Source organism: Poecilia latipinna, unplaced genomic scaffold (assembly GCF_001443285.1).
Source record: "Poecilia latipinna isolate Pla-1442-1.1 unplaced genomic scaffold, P_latipinna-1.0 Scaffold649, whole genome shotgun sequence".
In the NCBI taxonomy this organism is placed as follows: domain Eukaryota; kingdom Metazoa; phylum Chordata; class Actinopteri; order Cyprinodontiformes; family Poeciliidae; genus Poecilia; species Poecilia latipinna.
In genome coordinates this window covers 64,463-82,602 of record NW_015113265.1, presented here as the reverse complement: position 1 = coordinate 82,602, position 18,140 = coordinate 64,463, and the positions used below count along the sequence as shown (strand labels likewise).

At 38.9% G+C, this 18,140-nt stretch overlaps 1 protein-coding gene across 1 annotated transcript; it reads left to right on the top strand.

The window, feature by feature from the left end:
• Positions 1–3,785: 3,785 nt before the first annotated feature.
• Positions 3,786–18,117, top strand: cers4a (ceramide synthase 4a). The gene is made up of 11 exons (XM_015043795.1): positions 3,786–3,890; positions 5,685–5,861; positions 8,573–8,690; positions 11,366–11,484; positions 11,731–11,788; positions 11,887–11,937; positions 14,394–14,486; positions 14,750–14,878; positions 16,535–16,641; positions 17,484–17,640; positions 17,718–18,117. The coding sequence occupies exons 1-11, from the start codon at positions 3,877–3,879 to the stop codon at positions 17,931–17,933; spliced, it is 1,239 nt and encodes a 412-aa protein (XP_014899281.1). The 5' UTR covers positions 3,786–3,876; the 3' UTR covers positions 17,934–18,117.
• Positions 18,118–18,140: the final 23 nt, after the last annotated feature.

Genomic DNA, 18,140 nt, shown 5'->3' with positions numbered 1-18,140 from the left:
TGTGGGGAGAAGTAAACCCACACCCAAACTTCATGAAAAGTATTATTATAGTTTTAAAATTATCAGCACTCCTTCAAATTGTGTGCACTAAATCTGGGCACAATGATGGAGGAAGGTTTGATTTTGTCTTGTTACCCATTTTTGTGCTGATTGGCCATTTGCTTCATATCACCATTGCACTAAAAGCTGGGATGGCTACTGATAAAACCCTGATAAAATGCTCTGAAACAATTAAAAAGAAACAGATTCAAAGCATTACAGATCATTCACCTAAATTGGTAATGAGGTGTTTTTTTTTTTCCAGCATGTTCATCCTTTTGTCGTGATCTGTGTTTCTGTGTGTTTATTTTTGAGTTCTTCTGTGTTCAGTCCTGTTTTCCCTGTGTAGTCCTGTTCCCTGAGTCTCTGTCCTCCCTGTTGATTGCTCCCCAGGTGTGTCGTATCCCCCTGATTACCCTGTGTGTATTTAGCCCCACCTGTTGTCTGTGTTCGTTGTCAGATCCTCGTCATTTGTAACTGTTTCCCTGTGCCGTCGTGTTCCCACCCTCGTCTAAGTCTGTTTTCCTGTGGACTCTGAATCATTAAATTCATCATTTTCACCTTCATCCTGGCTGCCTGCGTCTCATCTCACCTCACCAAACCCCGAACCATGACACCTTTGCCATTAAGGTTGTTAGTTGAAAAGCAAACAACCTTTTGAACTAATCTGTCTCATTTATCCATAGCAAATGGTAACAGTAATTTTTCATGTTAATGTTGTTAATGTCAGGACAGAAAATGTTTTTTTTTTTTTTTTATGTATAAATCCCCAACAGATGCTTTGTTTCTTGATATTTTTATAATGACTGTTAGGGTCATCTGTAGACCACAAGATGCCACTCTTTGCTGCACTTCTCAAACAGGGAGCTTTAAAAACCTTCCCTCCCATCCTGCTCACTGTGGGATAAATATGGATCCTGGTTCTGTCAGGTGACAAAAAGAGGTGAAAATAAGCCACATCCTTTTCTTGTATTTCAGGATTCCCGGAAGTCATGAAGTTCCGACTACTATAGTTTCTACTTCCTACTGTCCTAACCTACAAAAGTAACCTAAAAAAGCAGTCAAATTTTAAGAAATAACTTCAGTTATCTTAGTTTAGAGGGTCGACAACACTGTGCCACAAGTGATTCTGCTGCATGCATTTCTTTAAAAAACATATATCTCCCAGATTTTTCTATAGTTTACATGTGAGATTATGCTAATGCATTATTATATCATATGCATAAACCATGTCGTATATAATTGTTTATGCTTGACCAAGTAATGTGGCAGCAGGAAATTACCAACTTACTTGTGTCTCATAGATTTACCAAATAATTATTCATGTGTGTGGCATAAGGTGTGTGACAATAGATTGCATGGAGATTCCCACACCCAGTCCTGCAGGGACTTAATGAGAGCTGTAAGAAAGGGCATGGGAACAAGAAACGTGTTTGTGGTGACGTGAAAAGAGATGCTTGACAGCTTCCTTGACGAGTAAGCAGGAATAACAAAACACGCCCAGGTGAGTGGCAATGTGTGGCTGTTCCCCGTTGGAGACAGCAGTGACAACATAATCACGCCCCTGCTCAGCAATAATGACTTATCTGTGCATCATAATGCTGAAAATGTTGCTTAGACTTCTAGGATTAGTCATATGCAGCTCTAAAAATTTCATAATCACAGACAGAAAAAGTCTTCTTATCTCCACACCGCTGCTATCTCAATAGTCACATGCCAGAATGATGTTTTGCGAACGGCACAAAAGGAAAAACAAATGTACAGAGTGCCAGGCATTCCCAGACTTGACTGAATATACAGTGAAACCCAAGCAGTCTAGGTGAACTTGTGCTCTTTGGGTGGTAATTAGTAGAAAGTGTTGAATCCAGATAGTTGGGATTAGCAACACAAACCAGACACACTCACAGCTCTAAGGTTTCACTTTTCTTAACTTTCTTAATGCTTTTTTTCTGGACCTCCAGTACAACAGAAAACTCAACGATGTTTGTTGCTGTCTGAGCAAAGGTAATCAAGACTTCATCATAACGAGCAAATTCCCTCACACATTGTCTGTTATGCCTTAATGGGATTAATGATTATGTTAGACAGGCCACTACTACCTTAGGTTGTGACATGTCGGCGCACACCCTAGGATTTACTACAGGAACGTTTATTTCATTGTGCTCAACAGAGGAAGTTTAAACTTAATATTTATGTAAACAGCTTCCCTGAGGAGTTTCCTTCCTGAGTCATTTCTCTTGTGAGTGTTGCTGAAGTATGGGTGGCGTGACATAGTCAATCACAAGAGCAGAAGTCAGAATCTTTTCAGCTTGCTCTGGATATCTGCTCCATGATCACTGCACGTGACAACAGTTTCTTCTTTGTGTTAAGCATGCTGTGCAAATGTGTAAAAGTTTGTCTAAAACGGTTTAAACCTTCAAAATGAGTCCCATTTGTCCTAACGACCAAGAACACAATGTAGTGAATAAAAATACATTGTTCCTGCTAAAAGCTTTAAAAATATATATATTAACTACTTCTACTCTATTTATATTAGTGTGTGATGTGGTCAACTCTGGTTTTATATTCTTTTGATAGAAAGCAGCTAGTATTTGCAGTGAAACAGAAGGTTGACTGCAGAGTTCATTCCTGAAACCTGTTAGAGGTATTCTTCCTTATGATGTTTATTTTGATATGACTGTGAAAAAATTGCGAGTGCACCATCATGCATGACAGCAGATGATTTGGGAGATTAAATGATTTCCCCTTCTCTTGTCATACTGAACATTATGACTGTACCGACACTTAATGTGGGTAGAGCAGAAGTTATTTTTACTTAAGGTCAAAGGCATCAGCAGATTTGTTCAGTGCTGCTCATTTACTCATTTGTTTATTTCATTCATTTCCAGTTTCAAAATGGACATGTCACATGTTGACATAAACAAAAGGTTTGAATGAAAAGGACTATTTTTCAAGAAAAAATCTTAGTCCATTTATTCTCTCCAGTCAATTCACTATAAAATAAACAACTAAGCATCAATCAACCATCCACATGCATACATCTTTAAATACAAAACAGGCATTGTACATAGGTAAAGATAGTAATAACAAAGAAAAATCAAAGAAGCACAAATTTTCAAATCTGCAGTAGTTCAAATATTCACGTTTAGAATGGCCAAGTCAAGACCGAAACACAAAATCTGGAGCAAGACTATAAAATCGTAGGTTTTCAGGAAATCTTGATCCAATCTGGCTAAGCATCTGCAAAAGGGAACGGAGAAAATTTCAGTTTCTGAAGATTAAGGCTGACATTTTCAAATAGCTCCACAATAAATCTTTAATTATGAGTTATGGCGACGTTTTTCTCTTTTACATCGATAAAGTGTTTGTGAATTTTAATTTTGAATTTGAACTGAATTGCAGTGAAAAGCAATTCTTGAAAGTATTGACTTGGAGAGAACACATATTTTAATTTTCGAAAACAAAAAAACCTCTCCATAATCATGCACTATTGGTTACGGTACATAAAATCCGGATGTAATACACATGTAATCAAAGAGCTGTACAGAGTAGCCATGCTTTTGCGAGGCACTGTATCTAAATCATTATTTCTAGCATTCTGCAAGGCAATTGACATTGGGATGAGAATGTGGGGCATGTTTTGGCTGGTATGTAATGTCAGCGGCTTGTTGGTTTTACGCACGGTGGCGAAACGTCAAAGCCGTAGAGCTGATGATAAAGTGTTGATGATGACACAGCGTGTCTCTCCCCGCCCTCCGCAGACGCAGGGGGCGTAAAAACAAGCTCCTCCTCATCCTCACCCACTTGCCTCTGTTAGTTTCTCATCCTCAGCACATCATGAGCCTGAACAGGTGAGCGCAACATTTTTTTTTTTTTTTTTTTCCTGCTACGTAATGCTGCAATCTCTTGGAACATAATTTAGATTAAAAAACGTGGTTGGAGAAATGTCATTAGTGGCGGTGGATGTAACGGTGATGAGAGGGATGGGCGTCTCTCTGTGCGCCGAGGAGCTTTGCTGCTTTAATCCTTTAACTGATGCACTTGTTTCGGCATTAGACGCTCCAGTTTTGCTGACGTTGATCTGCTGTCTTTGCGTCGTGCTTTGTGTGCAGAATGCGCGGCAGCAACCCGCTCAGTATGAATCCTGTTAGGGATCAGCTTTTGAACCCAAACCACAGGCTGCAGCCCATTACAGGCCGGAGGAGTGAAGGATGTGATGAGATGCAGAAATTTGTGGAGGACGGGTTTGTCACAGTCGCTAAATCTCGCCCCCTCAGAGGGAGTTAGTACAACATATTTGTGTGTAAATTTCAAAAATCGTCGTGTAAATAATTCCAAATTAAGCTCCTTGTTTGTTGTATCACCTTTACAATGCGTGTTGCCTTTACTTCGTTTTATTTGTATGATACATAGTTGACTTCCGGTTTTGGATTTGATACTTTGATTTTGATAAGACAACTTCCGCTGCATATCTAATAAAATTGCAGCTTAACGACAAAAAGGAACAGAATAAATTGTGTTTTTAAAATGTATCTTGTCATTAGCAGCCCAATTAATATAGGCACAAGGTATGTTTATTTTGTAAATAAGGGTGAATGTGAACTTGTTTTATTGCATGCAAACATAGGGTATAGTTTTTGAATTATAATTTATATATTTAGTGATACAAACCTTACGGTTGTATTTTGTCATTGATAGAGGCACAAATAAGGATATTTCTCATATGGATTGGTTGAAATTGTGAATTTGTTTTATTGTAATCAAATGCTAGGATGCAGTTTTTGAATTCAATATTTTTAGTGGTGAACTTTATTTTTAGTTACAAACGGTTGTAAGAGCTTGGTTTTTATGGAGTGTTTTGTAGCTTACGTGTGTGGGTGCGCGTGTGTGTGGGGTTTATTTCCAATAAACTTTACTGTTCATCCTTCATAGGGTGTGTGTGGTGTGTGTGTTGGGGGAGGGGGGAGGGAGAGGCTCCTTAGATAAAATACATGTATAAAAATCCAAATCAGGTAAAACGACTAATGGTGTGAATTATGTTCTTTAAAAAGTATTGTTACCATAAAAGAAATGTTAATATTTGAATGAGTAGTAGGACTGGATGATATGGTTGAAAAACCTATCATGATATAAGCATTTCAGGTGATATCAATAATTGTCAATATCAATAATTATTGATTAGTGTTTTTGTTTTCAATATCTGAAATACTGCCAAACTGGTGGTATGACCTTTCCCCTCTATCCACAGTTTTCACTCAGTGCTGTTTAGTTTTAAGCAGTTATGAGGCAAACCTGAAGCTGGTGCTGTGCAAGTTACTCCTGTTACCAATAAACAGGTTATTGCCAGGTAACCAAAGAGTGAGTTAGTTGCTGCCACCAACTTTGCTTATCTGGCTGTAAAAGGTTGAGCAGCTGGAACCTTTCCTCTGCCTACATCGACCAGAATGCCATGCAGTTCTGGTTTAGAGTTCAAGTGAATATTCCATGGATTATTGAACATTCTATCAGACATACCATCAATTGATATTGATTACATCTCTATCGCAATAGATCTTGTTATTGATTTATTGCCCTAATTAGGAATATCTTTTGGAAGTCCAGAAGCTCTCTTGTTCAAAAGCATCTCCTTCTTCTCCTCTTCTCAGGATGGTGGCCATGTTGAACGAGTGGCTGTGGCAGGAGCAGTACTGGCTTCCTCCTGGCATCCGCTGGCAGGACATCGAGATAAAGGATGAGGACGGCCGTTTTCCTATGCCCAGGGATCTCCTCATCACGTTGCCACTGGCCTTTGCCTTTATAGCCTTAAGATATGTATTTGAAAGGTGAGATATCACTATTGCTAAGCCTTTAGGATGTCAGCACTTGTGCTTGTGAATTTAAATTGATGTTAGGTATGTGTCATGAAGATGGATGGGTTAGGCTTACAGCAGTTAGCCATGTCTTCTCATTCACGATATATAAAACAGGGCGTGGATGCATTCTATGAATGTTGCTTTAGTAGGAGAAGTTTTTACTAAAGCTAAAGATAGCTGATGATGTCTACTGAAAATGCCTATGCAGCTTCTTAGAGAATACAGGAAGTGACTGTGGTTTAATGTAGGTCCAAGTACCTTTAGAGCTTCTCACTGATCCCTATGGAGACTTCCAGGTAAAAGTCTAAAAACTTTTCCAGTCACCAGGTGGTCAGCTGCATCTTCAAGTTTAGATTAATACATTTCAAACTGTAGTTTTTCACTTTTTAGTATATTAGTAATGTCAGTTACTAATCCCTTTCAAAAGTATTCAACATGTTAATTTCTTTTATTTTTAAAGTACATTACATTACATAAAAGATGTCCCTTTTTATTATGCCTGCATTGGAACAGAATGGATACTGATGGATCTTTTAAATTCTTGTGGCCGTCCGTCCATTCCACAGGTTTACCACAGGCTCCATTCATGTCTATCATCATGCTTTGTAATGCAGTCTGGCTTTGGTTTAAGAGGTTGGCACTTTGGTCTCAGCTGAGAGTTAGTCTGTTGATCAGAAGCATTACAGAGAGACGCTATACAGTAAGAATGATTACGAAATAATATATTAAACTCTTAACAACATGAACTTTAGCAGATCAGATGAGAGATGCGGTGACGTGCATGAAGTATGGATGGTTTGAAAGAAGATGGCCTTCCAGTCGTCTTCCTGTGTTTATGGTCAAGACCTAAAAGCTTAAGTTATAGTTTTTGTTTTTTAATGTAGGTCATCCTAAAATGTTGTAGGCAATTTATGTAATTTGTGGGGTAGAGAACCCTCTTGTTGTTTAATGATGATGTTTGGTTCAATTAGGGCCAAGACCAAAAGCGAGCTTCCACCAACCTGAAACAATAAATCACTGCTATTTCTGGAAATGCTAACCATAATTTTGCATCCATAATCTCTATGGACAGTCCTGTGTCATGGTGGCACAACTCCTGCCTTTACATATGTGCTGTTTCCCATCATTCAAAGTTTAGTGTGCCAAATTCCTCCTGACAACTAATGTGACCCCTTCATTCCCCTCAGTGGCTAAAAGCTAACAGAATCCAGGCAGTGTAAAAATCAATAAATAGTATTTACTTAAACATTTACTTTACAGTGTTTTACTTTTGTATCAGATAGATAGTCTGTCTGGAAATGCTTCAACATGTTTTAAACTCTGTATGTGTTTCCATCCTGCACTTTGCGTGCAAATACCCGCCGGCCTCTGGTAAAATAACCGCTCAGTGCAAACTTGATGATAGTTCAAAACATCATAAAATAGTGTTTGCATGAACCTCAGAGATTTTTTTTGTGATTTCTGTTGTTTTAAGATGATTGAAATCTGCCTTGGTCTTGGCCTCCCTGGTTAACCATTAACTTTAGTCTTTGTGTACCGCTACACTACAAAATGCTGACACCCAAAGTTATGCTGCAGGTTAGATATTCGCTTCTTGCAATGTTTTAGCAATACCTCTCTTCAAAAATAACAATTTACCCAATTAAGTTTATTGTGATGAAAATACTGACTGGACAGAAAGATAAATAAGTTTGTTGCGGCAGGTCATACTGAAACCTTCTGGGGTCAAGTGTGAAAGCGACTAGATGCTGACACACGTGAGAGTCGATCAGATAGGAGTAACGTTTTTTGAATGCTTTTTCTAATCAGCTGCCTCATGATCTGAACTGCCTGAAGTGAAATGTGGCATGCTGTTGCACTCTGCCTTCAGCTGAACCTTCATAGGGTATTTAATATCAGAGGATAGTAACATTAGCTTTGCATGGGTAACAGGAGGGCAGAAGTATATTGCTACCAGCTCGTGCGTGTGTGGGTGTGCGTCTGTTTTGGTTGTGACGGGCATCTGGGTTGTTTTAGTCCCTGATGATGGATGAGGAGGTTCTTCATTCGATCTTCTCAGGCTGCAGCTGTTTTCTGTCTTGAGCTTACCACATGTCTGTGTGTTTGTTATGTGCTCCTGTAATCTGAGACCGTGCGGCTCCGCACAAAGCCAAGCCGACCTTCTCATTCTCTCCCTGATCTGTCCCTTCATCCTCGCTTTGTGATGATTATCTCTGAGATAGAGTTACACATGTGATTATACTGCCGAACTGTGCACAGAGACGGCTATTTGTCAAAACATCTCGCTCCTTCTCAGAAACTCTCATTGTTCTTCTTGCTTGTCTTATCTCTCTGATTCTCTCTGACCTACTCATGTACTCACAAACACGTTCAGAACAAGTGGACGTGTTGAGATGCTGATACGGCATCTCTCGATGCCATATCAGCTAATTACTAAGGCTATCTTGCCAAATGTCGCAATACACCGATGGGCACAGCTCCACAAGCTGTCAGGAGCTGCATAATAAGCTATCATGTTTCCCTGCTCTGTAGTGTATCGCAGATCCACACTGGGCAGCTGGTGTGGCTGATGGCTCTCATTGGTCATGTCTGAGTTACAGCTTATCCAAAAATTGTCTTCTTTGTTGTGCATTAAGTTTTACAATATATTAAAAAAATGATTTTCTGTTTTCTGTCCTCAGAATCATCGCCATTCCTTTTAGCAAGTGTTTAGGTGTGAAGGATCGGATTCGGATTCGAGCTCCTCCAATCCCAAAGCTGGAGGCCTTCTACGAACACGTCAGTCGGCAACCATCACAGGTTTGTACTCCTCTTCCTCCTTATTCATTCTCTCCACTTTACAAAGCACAAAAAACAATAAGCCATGCTGGAGCATCCAGGTGGGAGAAATCCCAAACCGTCATCTCATATCAGAAAGCATGTCCACTGTTCTGGGTGTGGACATGCGGATGGGGCGGTTTTTCGACTGTAACAAAATTTGTGTTTTTTGCAAAACTGCAATGGAAACACTTTTCTCATCAGACGAGTCGTTTGGTTAACAACTGGATGTTACCGCCAGGAGAGATGAAGAGAATGACAGGATGCGGCTGGAGGACGATGGCGCTGCATGTTTTTTAATGACATTGTGTGAACGAACTTATTCACATGTGATTTTAATTGTGTTTCTTGCTTAATGGAAACACCACAGTTCCAAATTTTTTTTTTCAACATTAGCAGAATATTGACAAAGTTATGGGCACATTTGCAATTGAAGCGCAGCTCGAGAATGAAAAATTGCCTATTTCCTGGGGTCAGTGGACAAGAGGCAGTGTGCACCCTGGACAAGTTGTCAGTCCAGTCTATTATAAGCCTGGTGGGCCACCAGGTTTGACTTGTGCTCCCACCAGACTTAGCATTGTTCATTTATTAGTATTTTTTTTTTTATATAATTGCCTTTTTTAAAGACGTTGGTGTTTAGGTATTAATCTCCCAGTCTTCCAAAAATGCATAGCTATGAAATGATACTTCCCAATTTCTTTCAAATATTTTTAACTCAAAAACACAGTGGGTGGCTGGATGACTGCCATGAACACTGGGCTTAGCAGGTTTTCTGGGGGAAACCCTGCAGTCTAGGAACACGGACACACACAGGACAAATAATCATGCAAACACACACTCACACCTGACAGCAATTTTTAGAAAACAATATCATCGAACAGTGATGTTTTTGACTGTGGGATAAAGCCAAAGTACCTGGAGAGAGCCAGCGCATGGACGAGAACATGCAAACGCCATGCAAAAAGACCCCAAGGCTGGGATTTGAATCTAGAACCTTCTTGCTGCAAAGTATGCCAACTGTGCCACATAGCAGCAATGCAACAGCAGAAAGCCCTATTTTAAATAGTTCTAGCCTTTTAATATCTAATTATACCAAATAATTAACTAAAAGGTTGCACTTTTAAGACAAAGAACAGAAGTAAGACGGTCAGAAAAAAGATTTCTGTTGAACAGTAGTTGCTGTGGACAAGATGCAAATGTTAAAGGGAATTTTTCCCAGGCCTCTTCTACCTGTTAAACCTGTTAAGACATTTTTTAAGTAAATTAATCTGACATAATGGATCATCTTCTTTTACAAGACTGACGGAGTGCACACGGTGACGTTTGAACTGAAATTTGATGGCGGTGGCAGCAATTAGCAAATAGAGACATGTGATGTGAACGTTGATGCATGGTTGCCTCACTTGTAAGCTTTGTGTTTCCTCATTTCTGAAGAGGGAGCAGCTGACAGGCGGAAGTTTCTCAGGGAAAATTAGTATTTTCAATATGACTCAAACATGGCATGAGGTTCTATTGGGAACTACGTAACGTTTGTTCCTCTACTCGAAAGAAAGGAACGCTTTTCAGAGCTGAATCTGGCTTTGTCTTTAAACATTTAGAGTGCCAGACTGGCTGTGCATTTTGCTAACAGAGATGTTTTTAAGTATTGAAAATGTTATCAATGCAATAAATTGACAGCATCGATTCATTTTTTTAACGAAGGTGTGTGTGTTTCACAAGGAAATTCTCCACGTGTTTCAGGAACAGGTGTAATACCAGCACCGCTGTTCCTGTCCTAACAAGCACAGCTGTGAATTTCCAGAACAAGACATGACTTGACCCATAAATTGGGATTTTTCCCAGCCCTGTCTGCCGCATATTTGGGTACATGAAAACATGTCTGCAGTTTGTCCAGCCACAAACAATCAAATTATATCCTGACCTATTTGCAATCCTTTTGTTTTCCTGTGTGCTGCTGAGCAAGCAGCGGATTTTTGTTGTTCTGTCATTTTCATTTCTGCCTGCACTCTACAATAAACATATTTCTTAAAAAGCATGCTTTTAAGAGATACCTAACTTCCAAATTGTTTTATATTACAAGTTGTGACAGCAGATGTAAAAAAAAAAAAAAAAGAAATAGTCCATTTAAACAAGACAAATGTAGTGCCCTTTCTGCTTTAACTGAGAATAACATCTCTTAACCTTTGTAATTAAGTTTCACCCTGCTCAGACCTTTTAGCTGTAACAGAAGCTGGTGCAAAGTATCAGGGTGTAGAAAAGGAGAGGGAGGCGTCATCACTCTGACAGCGCTGTGAGCCACTCTCGTTTCTGACTCAGCAGAGCACAAATGTTTACATTCAGCACTTCTCCCTCTTTAGGGATGCTCCACTTTGAAATGATTAAAGGGATCAAACTAGTGCAGGCTGGAAAAGTCTGGATGACTATAAAAAAGAGAAAATTCATCCATCCAATAAGTTGATCCCTGTTGGAGTCTGGCCACTGTAGAAATATCTGTTGTAAATTCTGAATAAAAGTTTGTAATAATAACAAATATTTAGACCTTTTACTCTAACTGTTAAGTAGCACAACTGTTAGCTGGAGCGCTAAGAGGCTAGAAGTGCGTAGATTAAGTTGAAAAATGAAACGTTGTGTTAAACTGGCTCTTTGTGTGTGTTTAGAGTCAAGTTGTGAGCTTGGGCAGGCAGTGTGGACTCTCTCAAAGAAAGATTCAAACCTGGTTCAGACACAGAAGGAACCAGGACAAGCCCAGCAACACAAAGAAGTTCTGTGAGGCATCGTGAGTCACTCTTTTTCTTTTCCTTGATTCAATGAGTGAAATAACCAGCTAAGCATCTGGAGCTCCTTAAGTTTAGGGTTTTTCATTGTCTGTAGGATTTCCATTGTATTTCTTTTACTTGTTGTTGATGTGTTTTAAATTGTAATATTGCAGACTCAGTGTCACAAAGTGTAAACTTTTCCATCAGTTTTTTTCAATTGGATGGAAATGTTTAAACCTCTAAGAGATGATTATCAATGTGTGCAGCTGGCGGTTTGCGTTCTACCTCGTCTCCTTCGCCGCCGGACTCGGCTCACTGATTGATGTAAGTTTGTCAGCCTATTTTTAAGTGGCAATTATGTATTCTTTAACTTTGTACTACCTTTAGAGTTGTATTGAATGAATGTTTCCTGGTTCTGCCAGACTCCCTGGTTTTGGGATCACAAAGAGTGCTGGAGAGGATATCCCAAACAGGTGAGCAGGACACATTGTTATGCATAGAAGTTTTGCATTTAACATATTTTCTGCAGCACTGTGTCAAATATAATGTGATTTGTTAAAAACTATAACTCGGCAGACTATTTAGAGTAAAAAGTAATCCTAGCGGCTATGAATAAGCTGCATGAGTAGAGTGACTTGGTTCTAATGGCCAGCGTTGTTGTACGAGAGCAAGACACCAACTGTGTGAGTGATGATGGTCCAGCTTTTATTTAGGGTCGGTCCACTTATTGTTATTATAACCGTCAATTAAATATTCATTTTCATTGATTACAACATTTTACAGAAAATGTCTAAAATATGTTGCATTATGGTTTATAGAATAAACAGAAAGCACCTTGTTACTGCGTGTAATTGGGAAGGATACAGTACGATTGAACTTTGTTGGAATGATCTGAATATATGGTAGGAATAGGACACGTCTGTCTTATAATATGCCTGGGTACGACATTTGTTATGAACTGAGTGTATATAAATAAACCGAACTGAGAAAGGGGGAACTAAAGTTAAGCTTTAGTTAGTACATGTGGTGAGAGGAGATGAGTTTAAAGTTCCATCCAAAGCATTTTTCACTGTGGAGACGAGGACACAGAAGCAGGTCGGAGGGGTTAGAGACATGCATTAGAGGAGATTTGTAGTGTGGAAAGAAAACCATTATGACATATAATTTGGAGGCGGTGCAGCTAAAGAAGAGTGTGAAGCAGGAGGGGGCAGAGCTGAAAATGCTAAGACAGGAACTAAAATGGACAGATCAGTTCAGTGACGTTAGAAAAGGCTGAGACGGTTGTGGGATGTGCAGAGGAAGATCAATGGATTTATTGAACAGATGGGTTTAAATAGAAACTGCAAAGGAAGAGGAATAGCAGAAGTTTACAGGGACAGTTCCTGAACATGTGGAAAGAGGACAAGTAGAGGACTGATGTGGGACACGGTGAGATGGTGGAAAATGATCTGTTGGAGCAATCGCTGCAGGGAGCAGCTGAAAAAAACAACAGTACAACATTGTCTTGGATAATGTGCCTGTGCAATACAGAATTAACGTGACAGAAAATGTAGCAATCTTTTGCTCAAACATATACTTCTATTTAATAAAATCAAACTGATTGGTTGTAGTAACTTTTATTTTGATTAAAGAGTAAAACTAACATTTTTGCTTTTTCTGTTTATCTAAAATCTTTGACGAGCAGTTTTACCATCAAACAAAAAAATGTAATAAACTTTTTTTACTAAGTGACTTCAGAAGAAATAGTCATAATTTTACATGTAGTTATTGGTCTTAGAGATCCAACAATGCAACGTTTTGCACATATAACAGGTTAGCACACATCTTCCTCCTGACTTTTATCAAAATTCCTTCCCCTCCTTCAGCGTCAACCTGCTTTCCTACGTCTAGACTCCCTTAAACTGTTTTAAAGCTAATATCTGTGGAGCGATGACAGCTCGGTATGCACGCATGTCACCATTCCTTCCTGGAGTCCGCCCTTCTTCATGGGTTCATGACCTTGAATAGAAAGCAGTAGAAAAGAAAAAGTCACAGCTTTCTGTATCTTTAGTTCAGACTTCAGGCCACGCTGCTCCACACTGCGCTGCACTGAGTTGTCCGAACCCTCTTTGGCGATAAAGAATGTGTTCTGAGGATTGAATGTTCCCATTCGCTTCCTACTATTGTGTTTCTGCAAACACTCCGTGTTGAATGCTGTGCAAGTTTTTTTTTTTTTTTACTTGAGATAGTGCGCCACAATTTCCTTTGAATGAAACACGTCCTCTTGTTCTGCGCACAACGGGAATAATGTTCATAAATCTCTTACATCAGAGCAAGAAGTGTTTTGATTTTTCTGTATGTTTTATGTCTACTCAGATTCAGATTCAGATTTATTTTTACTTGAGTCCCAAATGGGCAATTAATGTTTCCTCCTCTTGAAATCTGTTGTTCCTGGGTGTCCTATTTACCCCATTCTCCACTCTCAGCTATTTAGATTCTGTCTAAATAGCTTTGTTGAGAAAGTGCATTTGTTTTGCTGCTGCATGCCCAGTGCCTTGAAAACATATTCAGGCAGCAAACCTGAGGGAGAAGGTCTTCTATTCAGATGAAACCAAATTTACAATATATGGTGAAACATCAACACTTCACATCAAATTGTTCACACTATTCTCACTGTCACACATGTTGGTGGCAGTGTCATGCAGTGGGAAAGGGAAAACATTTTTTTTGTTTCCCTTCCATTTCACAAATATGTTCTACTTTTTGTTTTTCAAACACATTAAATTCTGATGAAATATTTTTGGCTGTGACGTCAACCGAATGTGAAAAAGTTCAAGGGGTGTGAATGCCTTTGCACACTATGAAGTTCCTCTGACTGGGCAGATAAAGCTGAAAGGCTCTGTGAATGTAAATGTTTGCACATTGTGAAGCTCTTCCTCTCATTCTTCAGCCTGTGGCGGACGCTCACTACTGGTATTACATCTTGGAGCTGAGTTTCTATTTGTCCCTGCTGCTCAGTGTTTCTGTGGATGTCAAGCGTAAAGTAAGAGCCTGACCCAAAAGCACTTTCACCTGTACGCAATGAAAGCACATATATTTAGCTTTTTGTCTCACTGTCACACTTCCTGCTCATCTAATTCCACACTTGAAAAATGTATTTTACTTTTGTTTAGTAGAAATGTTTGTCTTATTGACCACTTTTCAAACTGTTGTTTTGAAATAATGTATCATTTTTCTGCACTTTTCTGCATTAATAACTTCACATTAGAACTTTCATTTATAATATTTTCTGTGCACCTGTTTCAGGATTTCAAGGAGCAGGTGGTTCATCATATCGCCACCATATTTCTTATCGGTTTCTCCTACGCCGCCAACTATGTGAGGGTTGGCACGCTAGTGATGCTGGTGCATGATTCGTCCGACTTCCTGCTGGAGGTAAAACGCCACACACAGCTCAGAGCGGTAGCCAAGCCTTTCACTAGCACCTAAAGTCAGGTTTTATCTACATCTCAACACAGATACCTGTCTGAGGTGGAGCAAAAGGAAAGGAAGCATTAAAAAAATGCAAGTACAGTCACTTGATTGGCAGTTCATTACCTTCACAAAGATCACAGGAAAGTTTTCTTGTGTACTTTTTGCTAAAGTTTCCTTGTTGTTTTAAGACATTCTGAAAAGACTTTGCAAACAAAAAAGTCCTAAAAATCACCTGTGTATAATATAAACATATTATTTTTGTATGCTTAAGGGATTTGTTGAAAGAATTATAACCTGCCGCTGTCAACAAGACTTTGTCCTTGGTTTCAAATGGCTCGTTTTGAGCGCAGTAAACATGTCTTCTGCGCTCCTTCATCCTTACGTACCTTCCTTTGGAGAGAGGGAAAGAGAGGGGGGGTGGGGTGGCGCCGATTTATGTTTTGACATCCACCTGAATAATATGTAGTTGCGCCCCTGACTCTACTTCTTCCATTTTAAACCAAATTTCATTTTGATGGTCAATGACAGGTGAAGTATCAAAAATCGTCCTGTTTCTTTCTGTGGAATTGACATTTTAATTTGAACTTCTGGAAATTAGCAACATTTTTGGCATGGTAGCACTGGTCAAAACCCAGGATATCTGGGATAGACTGCAAGCTCCAGTCTTATTCCTGCAGCTGCATACTCTCTGCTCCAACCCAATGCAACTACAAAACTTAAGTCAAGACAAGTCGGCAGAATAGATGAGGGCAACCCAAAGCTTGTATGTCAAAGAAGAAGAAATGCCTAGCTGTTACTTAAGTAACTTCAGTTCTATGATTATGCACTTTTGCATCTACTGATTTGTTAAATTCAAGTGATATACCCTGAGCGGTCCTCCGCTCTGTTTTTGTTCACCCTTTCCTCGTTTCAGTTGGCTCGTTTTGTAGTCAAACTGAAGGAGGTGCATGCATCTGCATTTGAAAAGGACTGATCAGAAATAGGCGCTTTTGTTGAAAGATTCATGATTGGCTCGCCTCCCGTCAGCAATTAGATTTTCTACAACTGAGCCAAGAGGAAGTGCAGCCGCATTGCTGGAAAGTAGCCGCTTGGGTATCTTGACAACTCTCAGCGGTGAATGCCAAGCTTCTTTTCAGCTTTCATCCATGTGGTGAATCTTTGAAAATTCTCAACAGACCATCTGAATCACTGCCCTGAAATGTCAGGGGTTTTGTCTGCAGATTAAGTTGAATTTGTCAGCATGTGTTTGTTTATTTTCCAATACGAAGCAATGGAGCGCTAAAGAACAATCTGAAGATCAATGTGCCTAGTGTTTAACTTCTAGTTAATTCCTTTGCAGTGCAAAATGCTGTATCATGAACAAATAATATTTCCTCAGTGGTTCCTTCTATATGGTTGTTAACACGCCCTGAGACTAGTTGTAATTCATTCTTTTAAAATTAAGTAAAAATAAGTAGTTAACTTAATTTAATTACTTAGAAAGTAATTAAGTATAAATTTAGAAAGTAATTAAGTATAAATTTAGTAAATTGGACTTACTTTTTACTTTACTACAAAATTGGACTTTTATATTACTTAACAAGTAAAAATACATTTGTCTGCTCTCTTTTTTTCTAGTCTGCCAAGATGTTTCATTATGCGGTGTGGACAACGACATGTGATTCGCTGTTTGTCGTATTTGCTGTTGTTTTCCTGGTTACAAGACTTGTGGTCTTTCCTTGCAGGTAAGACTGCATGTCACTTTTTCCTTTACTGTGAAGTCAATTGTGGCATAAAAAATATATCGGAGCTGACATGGAAAAAAAAACATGAACTAAACAGATGTTGTAACACATGTAGAGTTAAAATGTTCAGAGGTAATGCAACTAATTAACAAATACTTCTGTAAGCCATCATGTGAGTTTTATGATGATAGTGAATGTATCTTTTAATCCGAAAGCATAATCATGCATTAAAACATGATTAAAATCAAACCTATAATTGAAATAGATCTATTTTCTGGGCGTAGAAATACCATATCCAGAAGTAGAAGTCACAAATAAAATTTTGAAAGCTGCACTTATTAGCACTCAATTTTTTTTGCATAAAATAAATGCAACAAAAACATTGTTTTTGGAACATGTATGTTTAAAATTGATCAGAGTGTCGAGGAAGTTTTATGTAATAACATTATTTTTCTACATGATAAACACATTATGTTTCTTTACAAAATTGGAAAGATAAGAGATCTTCTAATTTACCTACTCTTAATGATCAATATCTAATATGAAACATTTGTATCTATAAATAAATATACTCAATTGTTCAGTTTGAGATCAGAAAAAAACATTATATCTTAGGCTTTTTTTCAAACCTTCATAAATAAGTATGGTTAGTGAAATTGAAGTGAGAGACTTAAATGTTACATTTTAAATACATATATTTATTTATTAGTCATTGACATAGTAAAAAGTAAAACTAAATGTAACAGATTTGTATTTTGGGGTTTTTATTGTGAGATTTCAGGTGGTGAAACGTCAGACTTTGTCTCACTGACTGTGTCTTCACATTGTGTCTGATTTTTCAGAATTGTCCACACCACCATGGTGCTGTCTCGTGACTTTTTCCAGCCTTTCTTTGGTTATTATTTCTTCAACGTTCTGCTGTTAGTGCTGCAAGGTCTGCACATCTTCTGGGCCTACCTCATTCTGCGCATGTTGTACAAGTTTGTCTTCACGGGCAAGGTGAGTGTCGTTAAATCAGCAATGTGACGGAGGTGCTGGGCGGAGAAACGCTGATGGCCGTTACGTTTTACATGCAGGTGGAGCGAGACGAACGCAGCGATGAGGAAAGCGAGGTGGATGAACATGAAGAAGAAGGAGAAGAAGAGGAGCCAGAAGGAAAAGAGGGTGAGCGCAACTACAAGCAAAGGAAGGAGACTATCAACTCCAAGCTGACATCCCTGGCAAACAACTGTGTCCTAAACAACCTGACCAACCAGAGGAATCTAAACATCAGGCTGCGTAAAGCCAGATAGTGGACCTTCCCCCCCATCCTGCTCGCTGGAGAGAAACTCAATCTTTTGCTTTGTATCAACATAGATCATTAACCGTTTCAGATCAGGGTAGGACACAATCCTTTTTTTTTTTTTTTTGTGACAAAGTAGAGAATCTATTCATGAATTATGGTAGAGATTTACAACCAATCTGAGACTTACAGGAGACAAAATCAATCAGTTAATAAA

Coding starts and splice junctions, on each gene's coding strand:
- cers4a (XM_015043795.1), top strand. Junction 11,485..11,730: donor AAGAAGTTCTGTGAGGCATC/GTGAGTCACTCT, acceptor CAATGTGTGCAG/CTGGCGGTTTGCGTTCTACC. Junction 14,487..14,749: donor CTGTGGATGTCAAGCGTAAA/GTAAGAGCCTGA, acceptor CACCTGTTTCAG/GATTTCAAGGAGCAGGTGGT.